The 25,139-nt window shown below is 47.1% G+C and overlaps 1 protein-coding gene across 1 annotated transcript in view; it reads right to left on the bottom strand.

The window, feature by feature from the left end:
- Nucleotides 1-25,139, bottom strand: part of PPP2R5A (protein phosphatase 2 regulatory subunit B'alpha) — a 229,891-nt gene that overhangs the window by 106,194 nt on the left and 98,558 nt on the right. Inside the window, exon 2 of the mRNA XM_082252330.1 lies at nucleotides 12,768-12,964. Coding sequence (XP_082108456.1) covers nucleotides 12,768-12,964 — 197 coding nt within the window. The remainder of the gene's footprint in view (nucleotides 1-12,767; nucleotides 12,965-25,139) is intronic.

Below are 25,139 nucleotides of genomic sequence, written 5' to 3' on the forward strand. Positions count from 1 at the left end.
AAGTCCCCTGAGCGGACAGAACGCCCAGAACTCCACCCCAGCCCGACAGGCTGGCATCCGTGGTGATTACCGTCCACGAGATCGGACGAAACGACTTGCGCCCGGACACCAACGGGGACTGGAGCCACCACAGAAGGTTTTCCCTGGTGCGAAGACTCAACGAGATCTGAAGATCCAGAGATTGAGGTCGCCCGTCCCACCTGGACAGGATCTCCGCTTGGAGACCCCGCGTGTGAAACTGTGCGAAAGGAATCGCCTCGAAGGCCGAGACCATCAATCCCAGACATCTCATACACGTCCGCAGAGACGAGTTCGGAACGTCCCTGAGGGACCTGACTTCCTCCCGGAGAGTCCTGAGTTTGTCTTCCGGCAGGAAGACCTTCGCCTGCACCGAGTCCAGTATCATTCCCAGATAGGGGAGACGAACCGACGGACTCAGTGTCGACTTTGGAAAATTTATCGTCCAACCAAACTCCTGTAGAGTTTGCATCGTGACAGACAGGTCCTCCTCCAGACCCTGGCTGGTCGCAGACCGAACCAGAATGTCGTCCAGATACCCCAGGACAGAAACGCCCTGGGCCCTCAATGCCAGAACCGGTGCAAGCACCTTGGTGAAGACCCGCGGAGCCGAGACCAAAGGGCAACGCCACGAACTGGTAGTGATCCTCCGCAATGGCAAATCGAAGGTACCTCTGATGACCCTCGAATATGGGGATGTGAAGGTACGCATCCTTCAAATCGATGGAGGCCATGAATTCCCCCGGAGCCAGGGCAGCCACCACCGACCGCAGGGATTCCATGCGGAACTTGCGAACCCGCACAGAGCGGTTCAGAGCCTTCAAGTCCAGAATCGGACGAACCTTGCCCTCCTTTCTGGGCACGGTGAACAGATTGGAATAAAACCCCCGAAACCTGTCCCGATGAGGCACCGGAACCACCACTCCCTGAGCCCTCAGGTCCCGCACCGCCAGGTGCAGGTCCCGCAAGCGCTCTGGAGACAGTTGAAGATTTGAGGGAAAAAATCTGCTCTCCGGCCGAGAGAGAAACTCGATCTTGTAACCAGATCGAACGATTTCCAGAACCCATCTGTCCCGCACACGGGCCAACCAGGGCTGAAGAAAACCGAGCAAGCGTCCCCCCCACCCCAAAACTGGGTGAGGGCGCCCCTTCAGGCCGAACTGTTATGGGCTGCAGGTCCGGATTGGCCGGACTTCTGTTTACCAGACCAGGGCTTCTTCTGAGAGCCTTGACCTTTGAACGGTTTGCCCTTGTAGTGCGGCCGAAAGGCACGAAAGGACCCCTGAGGGGGCCGAAAATTAGCATGCTTCTTCCCAGAAGCCCCCTTAGCCTTGGGGAAATGGGGCAAGAGAGTGCTCTTACCCCCGGTGATCCCCTTAATCAACACATCCAAGGACTCCCCAAAAAGGCGAGACCCATCATAAGGCAGATTGGCTAAGGTCTTACGTGAAGATTGGTCCACCGACCAACATTTCAACCAAACCAGGCGGCGAGACAACACCGCCACGCTGTGCACACGTGCAGCCAACGGAATCAGGTCCAGGTCCGCATCACACAGATACATGACACCCTGGTGGATCTGATCCACCATATCCAGGGTCGCCGGCGAGGCCGAGTCGGCCACTAGGACGCGCCTAAGCATCTGCGTCCAACTTGCGATCGCCTGGGCCGCCATGAGAGAAGCAAACAGAGCCTTAAGCATAGAACCCGTAACAGAATAAGTATGACGGGCAAGAGACTCCAATCTCCTATCCGTGGCATCACGGAAAACAAGGGAACCCTCTGCAGGAATCGCAGTGGCTTTGTTCAAAACCGCAATTGCATGATCCACTGGTGGAGGCACACACCACCTTTCATCAGTGGCAGGCGAAAAAGGATAACGCAGCTTGAATTTACTCGGTACCGCAAAAGGCTTGCGCAGATCGCGCCATTGATCCTTAACAGCGCGCTGAAAATCAGCATTGCAGGGAAAAACCTGCGGCGTCCTGCGTTTCCTCTGCGTCCCATAAGCCGCCAAGGCAGCGGGGGGACACACTTCGTCCTGCAAACGCAGCGTTTGCTTAATGGAAGCAATCAACTCATCCATGATTGCAAGCTCTTCAGGCGAGCCAGGGGGAGAATTATCAACCCCCTCAACTTCAGCCTCCACCTCAGACCCCACTAGATCAAGAGAGGAGTGGGACCCCGATAAGGAGGCCCCTGCCAGAACAGCCCCATCACCTTCACCCTCAGAATCAGAGGAAAGAGCAACTCTGGGCCTTTTAGTAGATTGAGCAGCCACCAGCATTTGCACCTGAGCAGCAAGGCCAGCCACAATAGTGGCTAAATCCCCCCCTGGGGGGGAAACAGCGGTCCCCTGGCTTTCCACCAATACTGTAGGAAATTTGCCCTCCTGAGAATCCATTGCCCCTGTAATGCCAGACAACCAAGGGTTAACTGCCCCTTTTAAGCAAGCGCGGCAAGCGCAGCCCACCGCACCACACTCAAGCACAATGAGACCCCCACAGGGAATATGCAAACTGAACACAGGCAATGGATAGCAAGAACAGAAGGAAAAAACCTGAGGAGACCCTCGCCGCTGCTGCTGCCTCGATCGGCGTTCCAGGAAAGAGGAAGTGATGCTGCCAGGGCGCTTCTATGTAAGCCTATGGAGGCTACAAGAAAATGGCCGCCATGCATGTAAACCATGCGGCCGGAGCGGGTGTAGGCAAAATGGCGTCGTTTGGCGCCGAAACCGCCGCTCCACAGTGCATTAAAACACACATTACATTCCAATATCAGAATACATGTCAGATCGCCGCAGCGATCGCCGTATATGCCCAAACATGCCAAAAAAACATGCCCCACAGCACACAGCTTCTCACACTGACCAGTCTGACACACACAGTGTCATACAGCTCCCCCCCCCTTGCAGCCCACAGCATGCAGCCGAGAGATAGGGAGACAAGCAGTGTGAATAGAGGCAGGTTACACAGTCCCAGACTGACACCCCCCCAGACAGACAGGTCCCCACATAGATACACTTACCTCACATGGCGTGGGGGACCCGCACAGGCGAACAAGCCGCTGCACATGAGGCAGGGAGAGTCGCAATTCAAGACGCACAAAATGGGGGTTAAGAAACCGCACAGCGTCCAGTGAGGTAGCCACCTCACCAATCATCCCTGCACCGAACAGGGATAGGTCGTTCACTGTGCCAGGAGCGTTACCTGGCTGAACGCTCAATGGCAGACTGGGAAGCCACTGACCCACGACCTGCGACCAGGGGGATCAGCCCGAGACCCAGTCCGCATGATCCTCTTCGTCCGAAGAACTAACTAACGCTGACAAAATAACAGCTAAATAAAGGTAGAGAGAAAAACTCAAACAAAATTTTAAAAAGAAGAAAGAGTCTGGGACAGAAAGTCCCAGCACAGAGAGAGCCAGCCACTCCTGACAAGCTAGACATTAAAACTGAGATATGGTTGCAGGAAGTAGGAGGGTATTGACTGAGGGGACCACCCCTTGAGGGTGGGATATGTTAAAGCTTTATTGTTAACATATTCTGTTGCCTAGCTACTCCTTCGGAGCAAAGTCTAATACCCCCATATGTGACGAATATGAAGAGGCGGCGACTGTCGGAGGACGTAAGAGAAAAAATGTTTTCCTTTATTTATATTTTACACTGTCTCTAACTTTTTTTTAATCACTTTTTTTTCTATTACAAGGAATGTAAAGATTTCCTTGTAATAGAAATAAGAATGACTTTATGGGGAGATCTGGGGTCAAAAAGACTCCAAATCTCTTCTTTACCTTTAAAATCAAAAGAAAAAAAAAAAAAAAAATTAAAAAATTTTTGATCTTGAGCTTTAAAAAAAAAAACTAAAAAAATAAATAAATAGTTTACTTCCACCCTGGACCGGAAGTGACGGCATGATGTCGCTTCAGTCCTCCAAGACCATAGAGGCGATGAAAGACGATATAGTGGTTTATGGCCTCTGTGGCCATGCAGCGGCAAAGTCAGATTGTTTCTCAGGCGAGCCGGGGAAAATGGAATTTTTGCAAAATCTTACCATAAAATTCCTTTCTCTGAGTCCTCCGACAGTCGCCGCCCACTCCTACAGTCTTCACCAATGGGGATGTCCCAAAGCAGTGTAGACATGAGGGGTGGGAAACGCAACCATCAGAAAGGCAACGCAGTACCCACAACAGAGAAAGGGACCTTACGTGAACAGAAAGGTAACCCTCTGGGTAACCAAAAAAGGCTCAACAGGAGCAACAACCCAGGAAAGCACATAACCAAGGGGATAAACAACCCCAACAGCCAGGGACCCGCAATAAAACCAGGGTCCCCTTACGGTACTGCCGCACAGAGAACTTTGCGGCCAAAGGAGGCATCAGCCAATGCCAGAACATCAATTTTGTAAAATTCTGAAAAGGTGTGTACTGACGACCAAGTCGCAGCCTTACACACCTGGGTCACCGAAGCCTGATGTCAGAAAGCCCAGGAAGCACTCACCGCTCTGGTAGAGTGCGCCTTGACAGGGAACGGAGGTACCCGTTCCTTCAACGAATAGGCCTGTACAATTGTCTGTCTGATCCATTTTGAAACGGTCGCCGCAGACGCAGCCATACCCTTCCGAGGTCCCTCAGGAAGGACAAAGAGTCCGATTTCCAAAAGGGTTCAGACGACGACAGGTAAACCCTGATCACCCTGACAACATCCAAGGAATGCAAAAGCAACCTCTTTTAGGATGCTTAGGCTTCGCACAGAGCGAAGGTAAAACAATGTCCTCATTAAGGTGAAGATCAGAAACCCCCTTTGGAAGAAAGGACGGGTTAGGTCGCAAGACCACCTTATCCCTATGAACCACCAGGTAAGGGGAGCGGCAAGACAAGGCCGCCAACCCTGACACTCTGCGAGCAGAAGTGATTGCCACAAGAAAGGCAACCTTTTTAGACAGCAGAGGTAACGAGATTTCCCTGATGTTTTCAAACGGGGAACGTTGCAATACGGACAGAACCAAGTTCAAGTCGCATGGAGGTAAGGGCTCCCTACGAGGAGGGGCCAAGTGACGCACACCTTGAATGAAGGTGCGAATCAAAGAATCAGACGCCATGGGGCGCTGGAAAAGGACTGCCAGTGCAGATACCTGGCCCTTAATCGTGGCCAACGCAAGGCGCTGGTCCACACCAGTCTGAAGGAACGCCAACACTCTCTCCACCGAGTATGAACGAGGAGAGAAGCCCCTGGACTCACACCAGGCAAAATAAGCTTTTCATGTACGGTAATAAATCTTACCAGATGATGCTTCCCTAGCCTTGATTAAGGTAGGAATGACCTCTGAGGAGAGACCCCTGTCCCTCAGGACCTGGCTTTCAACAGCCATGCCGTTAAAGCCAGCGACTGTAAAGCAGGATGGAAGATCTGTCCCTGAGACAGTAGATCTTCTCGCATTGGCAGCCGCCATGGAGGCTCGACGGTCAGGTGAACGATGTCCGCGTACCAGGACCGGCGTGGCCAGTCCGGCGCCACCAGAATCACCAATGTTGTGGCATACATCAGATGATACTGATGCCAAGGCACCACCAGCGCATCTGAGGCGTCTGCCAGAGGATCACGCGTTCTTGCCACGAACCTTTCCACCTTGTGGTTTAGCCGAGACGCGAACAGATCCACATCCGGGGATCCCCATTTCGCACACAGCATTTGAAACACCTCCGGGTGTAGGGACCATTCCCCCTGGTCCAGGGACTGGCGGCTCAGGTAATCGGCCTGCCAATTCTCTACACCTGGAATGTGAACTGCCGATATTGCACTACTCTTGGTGCCCCCTTGGTGATTGATGTAAGCCCCTGCAGTGGCATTGTCCGTCTGCACCCCCGCAGGGCGGCCCTGAAGACGGTCCGACCAATGGAGCCTACCCTCTTCATCCGAAGATTCGACTAACGCTGACAAAATAAACAGTAGTGCAAATAAAAAACCACATTTGCAGTAAATAAAATCATAAAATAGAAGAAGGCGGCTGAGACTGAAGCCCCAGCACAGGGAAGCCTTTCTTACTCCTTAACTAGGCAGAAGACAAACTGAGTTGGGATGGCTGATTGGAGGGGGTATTGGACCAGTGGGACAGCCCCCATAGGTGTGTCTATGTAAATGCTTTGTTTTTTAACAAGTCTTATGCCTAGTTACTCCTGTGGAGATGAAGTCAATACCCCCATTGGGGAAGACTGTATGAGTGGGCGGCGACTGTCGGAGGACGTAAGAGAAATTGGGATTTTTGGACTTACAGTAAAATCCATTTCTCTGATGTTCATTGAAGGACACAGCTCCTGATAATCTTAACCATTGGGTTATACTGCCCCTACAGGAGTAGGACACTAGGCAGAAAAAAAGTCTGGCTACGCCTATGGGCAAGTCCCAGGGGGGGTATACTCCCTCTCTCCGCTATAAGTACTCAGTTTTGTTACAAGCAGTGTCAGAGAAAATAACTCCACAGAGGGGTGGGTGCAGTGTCCTTCAATGAACTTCAGAGAAATGGATTTCACAGTAAGTCAAAAATCCCATTTTCTCTTTCGTTCCTTGACGGACAAAGCTCCTGATATTCTTAAACCATCGGGACGTCCCAAAGCAGTGTTAGACATGAAGGTTGGGAAGAGCATAAAATTCCCAAGGCTAAAACAGTAGCTAACCATGCAACAGGGGCTCAACCAAAACAACTGGAACCCACCTGAAAAAAACAATACACTCTCAGAGGACCAAGTCCTCTAAACAGCAGCCTGCAAAACATTGTGGCCAAAAGGGCCATCCGCAGATGCCAACACATCCACTTTATAGAACTTTGCGAAAGTGCGCACCTGACGAGCAGGTGGCCGCCTTGCAAACCTGCGTCACTGGTGCCCGATGATGGAAAGCCCAGGAGGCACTGAGTGCCCTAGTAGAGTGCGCCCTGATAGGGAAAGGAGGAACTTGACCCCTGATGGAACAGGCCTGAATCACCGTCTGTCTGAGCCATCTGGGAATGGTTGCAGAGGAAATGGACAACCCTGTCCGAGACCCATCCGTGAGCACAAATATGGAGTCTGACTTCCTAAAGACCCCAAAGCTGCCAGGTACACCCTAATCCACATCCAAGGCACGACAGACAAGGGAACCACCTTATCTCTGAACCAAGTAAGGTGAACGACAGGATAACGCCGCCAGTCAACACAATGTCTTCATTACGACCTTCTGAGACAGTGTAAATAAGGGAATCTCCCAAAGAATCTCAACAGTATACTTCTGGAGGACTGAAAGCACCAAACCGAGGTCCCAAGGCAGCAACGGAGCACTGGAGGAACCAAATGGCAAACACCCTGAAGAAAGGTAAGCACCAGGGAGTGTATGGCCAAGGTTCGTTGAAGGAAGACCACCAAAACAGACACCTGGCCTTTGATGGTACTCAAGGCCAACTTCTGTTCAACCCCCCGTGAAGGATGGTAAAGATCCGAGCCACTAAGGAGCGAGGATGAACCCCAAGGGACTCACACCACGCAATGTATGTCTTCAATGTGTGATGGTAGATCTGCCTAGAAGTAGGTTTCCTAGCTTTTAACAGCGTGTATATTCCTCCTCCGTTCTCCTCTACAATACTCAGAGAGCTTCTATGGATTACATTAGATAAAATTGATGTACCTCTTTTTGTTGTTGGTGATTTTAATGGAGTCCTTGACCCGCCAGGGATAGACACACCCCCCCCCCGCCCTGTCCCTGGCTTCTGCCAGGGGCACGGCTCTCTCCCGTTTTTTGGAGGAGCTGACTTGGACAGATGTATGGCACTTGAAACACCCTGATGCGGTCCAGTTCTCTTGCTTCTCAAAAGCACACTCCTCCCTCTCACGTATTGACCTGTGTGTTGGGTCTGGTGCTGCCCTCCCTATGGTGGAGCGGGCGGAGTATGCATTGAGGGGGATATCGGATCATTCCCCGTTAGTAGTTAGGCTAGCCGTGAGACCACAGGTCGCTTTATGTAGGGCCCCCTGGCGACTGAATGCTTTTTGGTTGAAACTCTTCCCATCGGATAATAATATTCAGACCTCTATCTCCTCCTATTTCGCGGAGCATGCTCTCTATGGGGACGTGCTCTTGAGATGGGACGCCTTTAAATTTTTTTTAGGGGGATCCTGATACATAATATAAGGGGGGTTCAGAATAATTCTAAGCGCTATGAGGAACAATTAGGGCTGCGAGCCCGCGAGCTGGAGGAGTATATCACTAACCCCACTGATGATACGCGAGATAACTGGCTGTCTGCTCAGGTGCTCTGGGTTAAGGAACTTAATTCCAAAGGTGACAAAAAGGTTCTTTGACAAAACTTCATTTTATGAAGAGGGGGAGCGGACGGGTCGCATACTTTCACGAATTGTGGGGGTGCGCCCTTCGGCTTCCCCCACAGGTGCCCTTAGACTCTCGAATGGTCATCTGATTAACACTCAAGAGGCTATCCTAACTGAATTAGCACATTTCTATACGGATCTGTACTCCTCTCAAGTGACTTAAGGCCCGTACACACGTATCGATCGTCGGCCGAAAAGCTTCGGCCGACGACCGGTCTGCCAATTGTAGGATTGTTAGTATGATGCCTCCAACAGCGCACATTCAGCCGAAAAGAATCTGTCATGCAAGCATTAAAATTTTTGTATGCCGACACCAGAGCGGCCGATTGTTCGCCAGTCAGTACAGATTTCGGCCGACAGACCGCAGATTTGCAAGACTGGGCATGCTCAGAAAAGGAAAAACACAGGGAAAGTTAACCATTACATGACATCACTTCTGCAGTCGGCAGACAAAATTCTTGTGCAGTCTTTTGCACTTTTCAACAGACACCGACAGCCCTGGACAAAAGACGTCCGATCGTTCGGCCGACGATCGGTACGTGTGTACGGGGCTTTACACTCCGGAGGACCTACAGCTTTTATCTGGACTCTGTCTCCCTTCCCTCCCTGACAGAACGTCAGAGGGCGGATTTGGAGGCCCCTATCACGGAAGATGAGCTGCGAGAGGCTGTTGCCTTGTTCCCAGGCTCCAAGGCCCCTGGTGACGACGGACTCCCCATGGAATTATATCATCAATACTCAGAGATGCTGATACCTAAACTTCTGGAGGTCTTTAATACGGCTAGAGAGGGGGGTGCTTTACCAGAATCCATGACTAGGGCCTGCATTGTCCCTCTGCTTAAACCAGGGAAGCCGGAGATGGATCCTGGTTCACATTGGCCTATCTCCCTGCTTCAGGCAGACGTGAAAATCCTGGCAAAGGTGCTAACGAGGAGGTTGAATAAATGCATTACACATATCATATCCACGAAGATCAGGCGGGCTTCATACCCAATAGATCTACTGCCCTCAATCTCCGCCAGCTATTTGTTGCTATGCAAAACCCTGCTGATAATGGGGGGGGGGGGGGGTCTACCGGGCCTTGTTGTCACTGGACGCCAACAAGGCTTTTGATAGTGTAGAGTGGACCTACTTATGGGCGGTTATGGCTAAGTTTGGATTTGGTCCAATCTTTACATCATGGGTGCAACTGCTTTACTGCCATCCCCGGGCTTCTATACGGGAGGGGGGTAGGCTTTCACACACCTTTAGTTTGGGAAGGGGTACGAGATAGGGGTGCCCACTATCCCCGCTTTTATTTTCCCTAGCCATAGAACCACTTGCAGCCAGTATTAGGGCGCACACCTCCATAGTTGGGGACATCCAGGAGAAGATTCTGCTGTATGTAGAGGACATGCTCCTGATGCTGGGTGACACGGGGCACTCATTGCGTGCAGTCGTGGCCACTATTACGGACTTTGGGCGCTTCTCTGGCCTCACCATTAACTGGTCTAAGTCGGCCCTCCTCCCGCTGGATTGGAGCGCAGATCTTTCTCTGGGATCGCTCTGCCCGGTACTAGTCGTGACCTCCTTTAAATATTTGGGGGTGGTGGTCTCGGCGGACCTACTGCACTAATGCCACCTTAACATAGCCCCCTCTACTGGTGAAATTTAGGGACAGGATCAAAATATGGAACAAACTATGGCTGTCTGTGGCGGGTAGGGTGAATCTTATAAAGATGATCCTCATGCAGCAGCTTCTGTACTTTCTACATAACGCTCCTGTGGTAATCACACTGAAAATATTTTGTGTGGTGAACACATTATTCAGATCTCTTATTTGGAAGGGACGGGTAGCCAGGATCAGAATAGAACAATTACAAAAGCCCCGGGAGGAGGGAGGTCTTTAACTTCCTAACCCCTGGATATATTATTTGGCCTCCCAGCTGCAGAATTTGGTAGGTGCTATGACCGGGACGCAGGGTGGTTCTGCATTAGCGGTGACGCGACACTTTACCGGTGCCTGTGAGATATCGGAGGGTCTGGAGGCACAACTTTTTTCCAAAACAAATAAACTATACCCCCACCTATAGGCTTATACAAAAAGTGTGGGATAAGGCCAAACAGCTGCAACGGGTACACTACATACAGCCCAATCAGGAACAACTGTACATACCCTGAACTGTGCAAACTGGACCAGGCAGGCAGGTGGCGTACTTATGGGGTGACCCACCTTAAGCATGTGTTGGTTAATGGGTCTCTACTGCCATTCTCCCAGTTGCAAACTAGGTTCTCTATTCCCGGGTCTATGCGGTTCTATTATCTGCAATTACAACATGCTGTGCAAGCCCAAATCTCCTTGCAACACTTACAGCCATCTCCCACTCCTGTCTTCTACCTAATACAAAATTTTACTTCTACCAAGGGCTTCATCTCCAGCTGCTATGCTTCCTTTCTGGGAGCTTACTTGGAAATGTATCCCAGTAGGGCGTGTGAGAACTGGTGCTCTGATGTGGGGGAAATTCCGAACGAGCAATGGGAGGAGGCCTTGGAATCAGTCAGTCTGTGCTCGCTTAATGTATCTCACCAGGTGTCTCAACTGTACATCCTTTAGGGTACACCACACCCCATTGAGGCTCCACTCCATGGGCATCCGGCCTGCTGATTTGTGCAGCAGATGCGAGAGGGAGGTAGGGGACCTGGTGCACTTATTGTGGAGATGCCCGAAGCTGCACCAATACTGGTCGGGGGTGCTTTACACTATTAATAGAGTCCTGGGATTGGTGATTCCTCAAGATCCCAGACAATGCCTTTTAGGCATTTTAGAGCATATAGCGGAGGATAAATATTTACGAGAAGCAGCGGGGCAGGCCTTGTTTCAGGCTTGTCTACTTATTCTTCGTCATTGGGTGGCCCAGGACCCCGCCCCCCCGACCTACAAGATTTGGTTAGAACAATTGGGCACCACTCTCCGCATGGAGAAATCTATCAGCATAGGGGTTCTACCGCCAAGTTCTTTAAGGTATGGGGAGTGTGGCTGAGTTCTCCGGGTATGGCCCCCGCAGAATTGGTCCTGGACCGGTTGTTACTTTAAATTACTGGAATTATCCATGGTCATGACCTAACAATTAAGAGGGAATATGTCCACTTTCAGTTGTTTTTCTTTTCCCCTTAGCCTGTCTGAGGTGGTCTCCGACCTGCTGTTGTATTTTTACCATTGGCTGTGCGCTGTATTTCTTTATAAGTTTTGCACTGATATTTTGATTGTGTGTGCCATAACATGCACTATTGTGTGTTTTCTCAATAAACCTTTCTTTTGATAAAAAAAGGAGAATCTTACAAAAAAAATACCGCTTTTAAAGCGATCGTGCAATAATCTGATCGTTCGTGCATCGCTTTCCAGAGCCACTCACCTTAACTCATTGGAAAATTTCCAATGGAACAACCACGAAAACAAAATCATACGATTTTCGTTTAATCAGTATAGGTTTCGTCCGAAAATGCAATACAATACATGACATTTCCAAATTTTTATTCCATTTTATGAGAATTTTCATAACTTTTGTAACCTCCTCATTTTCAATAGGAGACTAGCATGCAAAAAAAAAAAAAAAAAAGAAATAAAGAAAAAAAAAAAAACAGACAATCGTTCATCTAATAATCTCATTGTGTGTACCAAGCATTAGGCTTTAAAAGAGTTTTCACCCTCCTTGGAATATTTTTGCACAAAGCACAACAAGCTTGAATGGATTAAAAGAGAACTATGTGGTATATTATAAACCTTTTAACAAGTACTAAAGTTCCTTTAAATATTCCATTCCCATTAGCGCATCTCCAAAGTCGACGATATCCAGTGTGATTTTTGGTGTGACTTTGATCCGACTTTACATTCTCTGGACCAAAATTGCATCAAAAGTTGTACCAAATAAGTGCAGGCACCTATCCAAAATTGCTGCGCCTTTAGGTTGCACAGATTTGAACGATTGCCATTGAAAAGAATGACGTGCAATTGTTGTGCAACATTGATGTCCAAGTGTGCATGAAGCCTTAGGCCCCTTTCACACTTATGCGACCTAAAAGTTGCGTGATTTTGCAGAAATTTTTTGCAGAGATTTTGATGTGATTTTGACTGCACTTGAAACAATGCCGGTGTAATCTTGAGGTCTATGGATCTCAAAACACATCAAAGTCAGACCAAAGTAGTGCAGGGACTACTTTGAAGTCGCTACAACTTGAAGATATGAAGGGTACTCATTGGAAATCATGGAGTACAACTTGTCATGCAACTTTGCAGTCCCAAGTTGCAGCACAGGTCGCACAAGTGTGAAAGGGGCCTAAGTGTTTCAAGTTCAACTGAACTTTTTACCATTTACATATCAAAAATATCTTCATAATATAAGCAAGGAAGCACTTACCATTTTTACGATATCTGGGTATGCAGACTCAACAATTACCCCTCGATTTGTTGATACATATTCAACCAGTTCATTCAGAGTGGCTCTCTTTATTTCTTTGCTCTTCAGATCAGATATTGAGTCTATAAAATCAAAGAGCATGCAGCACTGCTGCAGCTTCTGACAGAAGAGGTCTTGCTGGTCATTGCAAGTGGCATCTACAAGAGAACAAATACAGAGAATGTATTATTTGTTGTGCGTTTGTAAGCACACCTTGTTGGTTACACCTATAACAATAAAACAAGTCTCTAATTACCTCAAAATCAGTAAGAGGCTTCTAGTATGTTGTAAGAAAAATCCTCACAAATAAAGAAAATAAAACTGAAAGCTCTTGAAGCAGATCCAATGCATGACAACTTATAATCAATAAGGATGGATGAGAATACCCCAATGATGTACACCACAGCTTGTTACAACAGGAGGTGTATTTGTTTAATACTAATACATAAATCTTTAAAAACATTATTAAAGTCTGAGAAAAAAGTAAAAAGGATGAATCAAAAACATGGGACAATTAAAGTAATACTCAACAATATCCTTATTCTCCAAAAATACAAATCCACTACTTAATGGCCCTGTAATCTTTTTCATTAAATCTTTTCTTAATGCATTTTTCTGCCTTCTTGTAACTTCCCCTGTATTTCTAAAACCAACTTTAGTGTCATTTATAGTTTTCAAAATCACGGAGACCAAGTTTTGTTCCAGACCGAGAGCCATTCCCACACAAAAACTTCTATCAGCCATTTCAGGCAAAAATAATAGAGATTGGTTCTTTCAACATCAAGTTTCATTTAACCCCTTTGCTGCCAAGTACTTACGACAAAGACCTACAGCACTGCTTCCAGCTGACCAGGTCCGTACCCCATACAGACCCCCCCCCCCCCCCCCCCAAGTGGCCGGCTTCCCACCTCTCCCTCTGGCTTTAGGGCAGCCACATGGGCTATAAAAATATTTTTTCTGTTCCTCCCACAGGCAGTCCGACCCCTGCAATGGCGCCCCATACCGATGCTCTGGCACTCGTCCCTGCTGTGCTGCTGGCCAGCATTTCCTCCTCCCTTGGCTTCCCCTTCCACCAGTCAGCCTTTTATAAATTCTAAAACCTGAAGATAAAAAATATTAACCGCAGATTTTTTTTTTTTTTTTTTTTTAAACTTAACTAATTATTACATTTTTTTCTCTTTCCCAAATGCTAAATTTACATACAAAACACCACATCATTTACATAAATGCATACTTCTGGATTTCATTCCCCCTCCCCCACCCTATTTCACAATTAAATTTTAGTACGGGCACAGACTTTCTATATATTCTAAAATAGGGTTTCAATCCACGTTTTTCATATCTTCTCAAATCTAATTTCATTACCCCTTCTTATGCAAGTTATTTTTTCCTTTATTATTGACCATTTTCAGCCAATCCATTACCGAGGGTGGTCTAGGGTTTATCCACTTCGAAGTAATCCCCTTCTTACCCTGGTATAAACATCTCAAAACTGCGATTACTTTGGACGTGGATTCCACATTTTGCTCCATGTATCTCAATATACAAAGTATTGGATCCATTCGTAGATCTAATTTAAATACAGATTTTTGTTTGCTCAGTACCCCTTCCCAATTTCTGTATAACTTGGGGCACCTCCAGAGCATTTGGATCAAATCCCAAACTGCAGCCCTACACCTAGGGCAAGATGCATCTGGACGTTTAATCAAGATTTTTAGAGTAAATGTTTTTTTTTTTTTTTTTTACTATATTGCGCACCTTCAGTTTGCTTTATTCAACCTGGATACAGGAGGGTCCACCACTGGTGGACTAGCCCACCTTTTTAAAAAGTGACTCCTCAAAGGGTAACGTACACCAAAACCTTTGGGGAGCACAAAGGGGAATTTTGGTTGTTTCCACTCCTTACAGGAAAACCTGCAAAATAAGGCACATAAGGAAACACCTTTGGCATACAATGTGACTTGTGAATACCAAACAACACAGCTACACCCATGGCTACATGAGCCGCATCCTCCATTGATATTAAATTGCCCTGGACGGGCCACATCCACAGTGGCATCTGGCTCAGAATCAGATGAGACAGCCTGAGCAGGTGAAGGCGGGGGACGCGTCCTCCTGGGCCTTTGCCCACACGTCACTTCCACCGGGAACACGAAGGACTGCAGGATCGCCATCAGTGCAACCATGGAAAGCTGGGGTTCCCAGGGGCCTGCCATCTCCATGAGGGGGTCAGTGGGTAGAGGTGACCCTGAGGCTCCATAAGAATAGACCTTGCAGTACAAAAAATGATCTTTTGGCACCACTAAAGGAACTCCTCAAGGTATCAGTAGAGAGAGAGATAACCGGGACCCCCCAAGACTCACCCTAACGACAAGAGGAGCACCGATAATTCAACCCGGCATCATCATGGAAGGTATCCCTGTTAATATGTCCCAGACTCAGGAATAGGAAACGGAGGAGGAAGAGTAAGAGGAGGAGCTTCAGCATCCCCACGAGGCTTCAGTTGTCTTCAGCATCTCCAAGACTCCCACTTGGCTACTGACATCATCCGACTACACAACCATGGCCACCAACCAGATACCAGCCAGACCAAGGGAAAATGGCCACCATCAGCTACAAAACACTGAAGCATGCTGCCAGGATCTTTCCTGCACCCTCTGCAATGAGTCTGGTGGGGGTCCCAGGGCAGACAGGGTGGAATGGGAGTGGGGGAAGCCTAGCTCAGCCAGGGATTTAGGGATGGGAGTAGGGAACCTGCTGGAGGTTACCCGTGCCCACCCCAAAGAAAGCCATCAAAAGGGGAGGGGGGGGACTGTACTTACCCTTCCATGGCGTGGGCAACACTCCAGACAGAACTCCTCACCACCAAAGTAGGGGAGCGGTCAAGACAAGGGACTGCTGCGACTCAGACTCAAGCCCGGTCATATGTAACCCTGCAAAATATTTAACTCGTGGGCCAGCCTATGCCCATGAGGCTATGTCGCGGCCGACCTAGCACATAGCTGCGGTCTGCATGGGTTTGCTGGCTGGGGGGGGGGGGGGGGGGGACCACTGGATCTAGATTATCTAGCCCATCGCCCAGCCGGGCATTTGATTGTAGATCTCCTGAGAGAAAAAACGAAAAAAAGATATATGGACGAGAAAAATGCTTGGACCAGAGATCCCAGCCAGGAACCTATGTCCTTACTCCTGACTAGACTTTGCAGTCCAAAGTTGCAGGACAGGTCACACAAGTGTGAATGGGTCCTAAGTGTTTCAACTGACCTTTCCATTTACATATCAAAAATATGGCAAACATAGGCTCCGTTCACACCTAAGCATACTGAAATCTATGCCAAGATTTGCTACATGAGCTTCTTTGGAACATTTTAGGAATGGAGAAAGGCCCATTCAAATGAATGGTGCCGCTCAACGAAAAAAAAAAAAATTACAGCTGTTGCTGTACTATGCTCAGGTGTGAACAATGCCTTAAGCTCTGTTCACAACTAGGCGATTTTAATTGTGGGCGGAACAGGCGCGGGATGGATTTGCCATGGCATTATTTCTTAATGGCACCCCAATCTTGGTACCATATTACCGCGGTTGTCACACTACAATCACAGCAAAACGCGATGCTGTATCGTTCTGGAATCGCGGGCAGCGTCGAGCACTCCCACCCGCAATACAAATCACCTAGGTATGAATGGAACCTTGGAATACAGCTCAGGCGGTTGTCTCCTTTGCAGATTAAAAAATACTTGCAATATATGCAGAATATACAAGGAATCCGTGTTCAAATAGCCAACCCTGGGGTTGAATGATATGCCCCCATGTATTGCTCATTAAAGGCCCCCATGCATTGCTCATTAAAAGTAATGTAACTGACTACACAGGGGACACACACTGAAAAATGTCACTGCAGCACAGTTTCCCTGAACACATTACAACAGAAGTCACATAATCGCAGTCCTTACCAGTCTCTCTACCTGGCAGAAGTCCCCAGGAGCCTGCAGTCTCTACCATAATATGGCAGTATTAAATCATACAGGGATGTGGGGTCAAACACGCTCAACTGTCTGTTTTCAGTCATGTGTAAATCCTTGAATACACGATGAGAATATCGGACAAACTGTACAATTTTTTTGCATGCTAGTCTCATATCAAAAATGAATAGGTTGCTAGTTACAAAAATTCTCGTATGACAGAATACAATTTCCTGTGTATAATGTGTTGTATTGTAATGTATTCTTTAGGGCATAAACAACTAATCGATTGATTAATCGACAACTAATTATTTATAAAAAAAAAAAAGTGGTCAACTATTTTTATAATCAATAGTTGGTCAGCCGATTAGTTGGCCTGCTTACAGAATGCTTGTTTACATATCAGGAAAAGCTGTGCAGCACACATAATGCTCAGTACACCGTCCATACATGTCAGTAGGTACCTGTGAATGTGTGAGGATCAATGCCTCATGGGACATGTAGTCCTGGGCAGGAAGAGAGTGGTTCTAAAAGGCAAAAGTTTTTTTTAATCTTGCTATAGGGGCACTCTATATTATACTTTGCAGCTTGCTATTGGGGCACTCTGAAGGTAGGGAGAGCCAGAAGTGGTGGTGGGGGACCCCAAAAGAGGAGAATCAGGGTTGCTCTGTGCAAAAACTGGATTTTTGACTTACCGTAAAATCCTTTTCTCTTAAGCTCATTGACAGACGCAGGACTGATATCTTGATATCCGTAGGGTTATACTGCCCCTACAGGAGTAGGACACTAGGCAGGAAAAAAAGTTCTGGCCACACCCATGGGCAGTCCCAGGGGGTATATCCTCTCTCTCCCTGCTATAGGATGTCAGTTATGTAACAAAGCAGTGTCAGAGATATCATACCAAGCCAACTCAAAATAGAGGGGCAGGTACTGCGTCTGTCATGAGCTTAAGAGAAAAGGATTTTACGGTAAGTCAAAAATCCAGTTTTCTGTCGCTCATCGACAGACGCAGGACTGATATCTTGATATCCGTATGGACGTCCCAAAGCAGTGCCATAAATGAGGGGTGGGATAACAGAAATAAAATCCAATCCAGAAGGCCAAAACAGAGCCAACCAGAAGAACAGAGGACTCATAGAAACAAGAAGATGAGACCCACCTGAAAAAAACAAAACCCCCGAGGTAGACCAAAGGTCCCCTCAAACAGCAGCCTGCAAAACCTTGCGGCCAAAAGAGGCATCCGCCGATGCCAGCACATCAACCTTATAAAATTTTGTAAAGGTATGAACCGACGACCAGGTAGCCGCCTTGCAAACCTGAAGCACCAACGCCTGATGGCGGAAGGCCCAGGAAGCACTAAGAGCCCGAGTAGAGTGCGCCTTAACAGGGAACGGAGGAACTTGACCCTTAATAGAATAAGCCTGCACCACCGTCTGTCTGATCCATCTGGAGATAGTCGTGGCAGACGCAGGCAACCCCTTTCTAGGGCCACCCGTGATCACAAAAAGTGAATCAGCCTTACGAAAAGAGTCAGTAGTAGCCAAGTACACCCTGATCGCCCGAACCACATCCAAGGAGTGTAACGCAAACTCCAGAGGATGACTGGGCTTAGGACACAGGGAAGGTAATTTTTTTTTTTTTTTTTTCCTTTTATGCCTTCGAAAGCGTATATAATTTTTATTAATTTATAGTCACAAGACCACATCTTCGCTTTAAGCTGTAGCTGTAAAAGAAAATGTGCCATAATTCACTTCCTGTGACATGCTAGGAGGGGAATGGAACCCAAGCCACAAGATGCTGCCACTGTCAATCATCACTAAGGAGGGAACAGAGCTGGATATGACTTTCACAGCAACAATGGAAGAGGCATCACCATGCAGTACACTTCTTTAATAGGATGCAGCACAGGAAAGGGTTACAACGCTGTGAAAAGTTACTGCAACACCAACTTCAAATGCAGGTTAACTAAACTATGCACCCTTCACGGTTAGTCTTTTTTCCAGAAATACACTCAAATATACACATCTGTTCCATTAGTACTGTATTCCTGCTTGCTGCACAGCACCCCTGACTATGGAGTAGGCTTTCTTTGCTATATAATTTTCAGTGTGATCAGACCCACTGAGTTTCTATAGATGTACGTACAACACTCAATACAAAATGTAACAGAAGTATTATTTCCCCCTGCCAATAATACTATATTTTTGATCACAGGAAAATTACAGGTTACTGGGCACAAATCCAGGGAGGTGGTCTTCAGATCTTAGGATGCAGATCTTAAATGCATGTACAAGTAAAAGAAGAAAAGTTTTCTAACAACAATGAACACAAGGACAGAAAAATGTGCCTTGCCACAACCCTCTAAATCAGGGGTGTCTAACCTTTTGGCCTTCCTGGGCCACAATGGAAGAAGAGGAATTGCCTTGGGCTACACATAAAATACACTAACTATAAGGATGGCTGATAAACAGAAAATGTCAAGCAGATCACTAGTGTTACTAAACCCAGGACCCTGCAGTCACTATATTTGGTCTCCCACAGTACACACAACATGGAAAATTAAATAACATAACATGGAAGAATAGAAGTACAGCGATTTTTGCTATACAGGGTTAGATAGATAAGGGTTAGAATGTGGCACAGAACAGATTTATCGTTAGTTAGGTTTTGCCTAGACTTATCCTTTAAAGCTTGTAGGAGTTTTTATACTGCTCTCACTGTACTATGACTGCAGGATCCCTGGCCCTCTGTCTGGACAGTGCTGATTGGCCCTCTACTGATCCCATGCACCCTCTCAAGAGGAAAAAAAAAAAAAACCATACTAGCAATATACAACAAACTGAGCATGTGTAAATTGTCCCCTAACCTCTGTACCACCCGGGGATGAAGATGGGGACACTGGAAGAAGGTTAGGACCAGAGACGACAGGATCAAACAGCTTTCTTACACAATGCAAAGGATTAACCCTTTAGGTTTCACAATGAGTGTAACAAGCATGCTTTGCTGCATAAACAGATAGCTTTTACTGTAGTGGGTTTAGTAACATTTTAATTATCTCCGTTTTGGATAATGTACCCGAGTAATTAAACTTAATTTTCTTTGTTGTAATATTATAATAAAAGGGGCAACATAAAACAAGTGCAATATTTGACACGGTTTTTGATAAATTAACGCATCATTAACTCATTGGATGGATGAAGTAGCAATTCTTAATGAATTCTCAAAGCGGTCATCAGATATTTTGGTTCTAATTTTGCCCTTCCTGTGCTTCATCCAACAAAAGATGTTGCCGAAAACTGATAACATGAATAAGGTGTGACTGAAGAGTGAGACACTTTTCTTTGCCTTTGGCAGCATGCAGCCCGTGGGCCACAGGTTGGACATCCCTGTTCTGAATAGGCTTGTGACGGTATCAGATTTTCATGCTGCGATTAATTGATTAAGGTTTTGCCACGGTATACGGTATTATCACGGTATTCAATTATTAAATTTAAATTATTAAATTTCCACCTCACTTCAATTTCATTGCTGAATTTAGGGGCTTTGGTTCACTTATGCACATTATTATATAGTCAGTCAGTACAGACTCTGTGAACCAGGCCTAAAATAGGTCATCAAGCAGTGTCTGGCCTAACTGGTGATAACTGGTCCTGGCGCTCGGCTCCGATCCGATGGCCTGGTCATTAAGAGGGCAAATCCTTGTGGTCAAGAAGTGGTTAAACCTGAAGGAGGTGTTGCTTATAAATTACTTTACTATTGCTTTAGGCCTGGTTCACATGTATGCGGGTTGGCGGTTCACATGTATGCGGGTTGGCGGTTCACATGTATGCGAGTTGGCGGCCCACATTTGCACAGGCATAGCAGCTCATTGATTTGAACGGGCTGCTATGCCCTCATTTTCCGCAGAAAAAAGGTGCATGCAGCATTTTTTTAAAATTCAGTGGCCTTGAAATCCATCCTGCTTTTGCACCATGCGACTAACCTGCAGTTCCTGCTCTGGCAAGCTTTCTGCATTTTTTGTATACGTGGGCACGGCATTTAAAAACAGTTTGCGTGTGCAGCAACTGCAGGTAAGTCGCATGGTGCAAAAGAAGGATGGATTTCATGGCCACTGCATTTTTTTAAATTCTGCATGCACCTTTTTTCAGCTGAAAACGCAGGCATAGCAGCTCAAGCCCATTCACATCAATGGGCTGCTATGCCTGTGCAAATGTGGGCCCCCAACCCGCATACATGTGAACCACCAACCCGCATACATGTGAACCAGGCCTAAAGCAATAGTAAAGTCATTAATTGGTTAAACCTGCAGGAGGACCGGTGTTTTTATCTATTAATGACTTTACTATTGCTTTAGGCCTGGTTCACATGTATGCGGGTTGGTGGTTCACATGTATGCGGGTTGGGGGCCCACATTTGCACAGGCATAGCAGCCCATTGATGTGAATGGGCTTGAGCTGCTATGCCTGCGTTTTCAGCTGAAAAAAGGTGCATGCAAAATTTAAAAAAATGCAGTGGCCATGAAATCCATCCTTCTTTTGCACCATGCGACTTACCTGCCGTTGCTGCACACGCAAACTGTTTATTTTTAAATGCCGTGCCCACGTATACAAAAAATGCAGAAAGCTTGCCAGAGCAGGAACTGCAGGTTAGTCGCATGGTGCAAAAGCAGGATGGATTTCAAGGCCACTGAATTTAAAAAAAATGCTGCATGCACCTTTTTTCTGCGGAAAATGAGGGCATAGCAGCCCGTTCAAATCAATGGGCTGCTATGCCTGTGCAAATGTGGGCCGCCAACCCGCATACATGTGAACCGCCAACCCGCATACATGTGAACCAGGCCTAAAGCAATAGTAAAGTCATTAATAGATAAAAACACCGGTCCTCCTGCAGGTTTAACCACTTCTGGATCGCAAGGATTTGCCCCTTTAAAGACCAGGCCATCGGATCAGAGCGCCAGGACCAGTCATCACCAGGTAGGCCAGACACTGCTTGATGGCTATATACTAATGTAATGTGGGCTGCTAGGCGTGTGTGTGTGTATATGTATATATATATATATTAGAGCTGCACGATTCTGGCCAAAATGAGAATCACGATTTTTTAGCTTGGAATAAAGATCACGATTCTCTGTGTAACAAAAAAAAAAAAATTGGGATAACTTTACTGTTACTTTTTTTTTTTTTTATTATTCATTAAAGTCTAATCATTGCGTTTGAAAGACTGCTGCGCAAATACAGTGTGACATAAAATATTACAACAATCGCCATTTTATTCTGTAGGGTCTCTGCTAAAAAAATATATAAAATGTTTGGGGGTTCTAAGTACTTTTCTAGCAAAAAAAAAAACTGATTTTAACTTGCAAGCAAGTGTCAGAAAAAGATCCAGTCTTTAAGAGGTTAAACTTCCTTTCTCCCTGGCAGAGGGAAGGAAAAGATACAAATGTAATCATTTTTGTTTATAGTTAGGAGACTTAATGCTGAAAGGGGTTAGCTGTGTGAGTGAATGAGTCATCCAGCTCACTGAAATGTATCAATTCACAAGTCAGGCAGACTTGACAGAGAAACTCGGTATTTTAAAAATGCCACAATAACAATACCGTGGCTATGCAATACCGCGATATATCGAATTACCGAAAACCGGCATATGTCTAGTTCTGAATGTACAGCACAACCACCCAGAATAAAAATTCCTTGGTCACCCTGTGTCCCTATTAGACACAGGGTGACTTACACATAAGAGGGCCCTAGGGGGCTGAAAGAGGGATTTCCCAACCTCTCCAAGGTAAGCGGTGTTCCATGGGCCCCCCAACCAAAGTGACTCCAGTCACATCTCTCCCCTTTCGGAAGGGAGACTAATACAGGAGGAGACCCCAAACAGGTGGACTTCGAAGTTAGACTGCAGTTCCCGCCCCCCAATGTCTGTACCCCCACAGTACCCCAAACAAATTGCCCGGAACAGAGCGTTACCTAGCCAACCTCTGCCTCTCTTGTAGAACATAACCCCTGCCGGGGAGAGGTTTGAACTGGCCCTTCTCCCTGGAGTCATTTCAGCTGGTTGGGAGAAGACAGGGTGGCTGGGCCCACTCCATGCTGTTGGGGATCTGGGCTGACTACCCAGCATCCCTGGGATATCCAGACGGAAATCGTAGTCTCATCCATTTTTTCTAGATGAAAATTCTCCAGTGTTTGCAGAGCAAGGCTGATGTCCTCCGGTCCCAATGCCAGACCCTTTTCTGGGGTTGTGTCAGTGGGGACAAAAGTCCCATCCACTACCACAGGAGATCAAGCTCTTCTGCTGGGTTACGGTCAGTGAATACTGCCGTCCCATCCACCAATACCATCTCAAGCTGCAGTTGTGAGGTGCCAATTGCATTCTCTCCCTGGAGCTTCTGCGGAAGTGATTGTTGTGGGCAGAGGCCAATAGTGTTCTCCCCAGCTGCCAGCTGTTCCACTGGGAAGTAAATTAAAAGGTCGGTGGCCTTACACAAATCCTTCAGGGCTGCCGATTGTTGTATGCATGGGTCAACAGCGCCATGCTCTGAAGTCAGCTCTTCAGCTGGAGACTCACCGGGTTTTTCCTCCTCAGCAGAAAAGTCTATCAAATCCCCAGTCTCTGGTGGTGTGTGGGGATCGGGATTCACCATCTCCTGTCTGTGGAACCCAGAAGGTTTTATCAGTGCTGGGCAGAGGCTAGCAGAGCTCTGCCTTGTTGTCAGCACTTCAGTTTGGGGGCGGCAATTTCCGGAGTTTCCGCTGCTGATTCTCAGGCATGCTGCTTAACGTGTTCTAGCAGTTTCCTGTATGCCCTTTCCAGATGCCGTTCTTTCCTTAGCAAGTGTTCTAGATCAGGTTTAAGCTCTGAGACCCCTGAGGGGGTCTTTAACTGCAAGAAAACAGAGCATAGCCTGCAGGTCCTCAAGGGTAGGTTCCTCTTCATCGTCAAACACATCTGTAAGGCTCTCCCACAGCAATCCAGGGCTGCAAAAGTCATATCCCTCCGGAGAGCATTCTGAGGTCTGTCCTAAAAGTTCCTGCCCTGCGTGCCATTGCAGAGCCCGATACTGATTGTCCAGCTCTATCTTCTGCTTGACCAGCCTGTCCAACTCGGATACCTATTGCTCCTAGGGCCGCTCTCCCAGGAATTCCATCCACAACTCCCATTGATCACTGGCCCGTTGCCCTGGTGTTGGAAAGCACCATTGCCCTGGTGCATATGAGCAACCTGGAGGGCTCCAATCCATCCCTTCGCCTGAATCGGCTGCCTAATCTCCAGGTATTGATCCACTGACACAGTCCTAGGAATTACTGAAAGAGGGATAAGCAACAGCCCCTGGAACTCTGATGCCAGCTCCATATCTCCGCTGGGGAGACCAAAGTTTGCTATCCCAATCTTGGATCCTGGTGGTGGTTTGGAGGTGTTCACAGGAAGAAAGCACTATCCCACCACTTGCCACCAATGTAATGAAACCGCACTGTTTGTGGGCTTCCTTCAGAATACCGCTTCCTCCAGTCTGAACATAGATATCAGATTTTCTAGGCAGCCCCCCCCCCCCCATACAAAACTAGACAGAACTTAGCTCGAAAAGAACTTGAACCAACAACTTTATTGAGCAGTCTCACACACAATATATACAGCACAGGGAAACATCCCCCTCCTGAAAAATTACCACACAAGGTCTGGTGCCTGATTACATTATCATATGCAGATGTCATACGTGTAAACACAGAACCCACAGTAGATAACAGGGAGTAAATCAGCATATTCAACAATGTGTGGAAGACAGGTGGTTGAGCTGATATTAGCACCTGCTATGAGTGACTATGTGAAGCAGTCTCTTATTGGCAATAGGCAGCTAGGCCTTTAACATGGAACAGAGGCCAATGTGATTAGCTCTTTCAATGAACATGTTCACAATCAAATAGGCCAGGAATAGTCTTCATATATTTCTTGAGATATATGGTTGATAAATATTACTGTCCCATTTGAAGTAACCCAAACCATATTATCAGTGTCCATTAGGTACCTTACCGTCATTTCCTTGGTCACCCGGTGTCCCTAATAGACACTGGGTGACTTGCACATAAGAAGGGCCTAGGGGGCTGAGAGAGGGATTTTCCAACCTTTCTAAGGTAACCGGTGTTCCACGGGCCCCCCAACCAAAGTGACTCCCGTCACACACACCTCATGGGCAACTTCCATAAAACCAGTGCAAACAAAAGTATGTAACAAGCTTAAAGTGTACAGTGTAATAAATCACCCTTGCTGTAGATATAATTCAGATTACGCATTCCACCACGAGTCTCACTTTTGTAATGCTGTTCAACATGCAAATCATAATTTTATATTTATACTCAATGTGACAGTCTCAAAG

The sequence above is a fragment of the Pelophylax lessonae genome (genome assembly GCF_965119305.1).
Source record: "Pelophylax lessonae genome assembly, chromosome: 3".
In the NCBI taxonomy this organism is placed as follows: domain Eukaryota; kingdom Metazoa; phylum Chordata; class Amphibia; order Anura; family Ranidae; genus Pelophylax; species Pelophylax lessonae.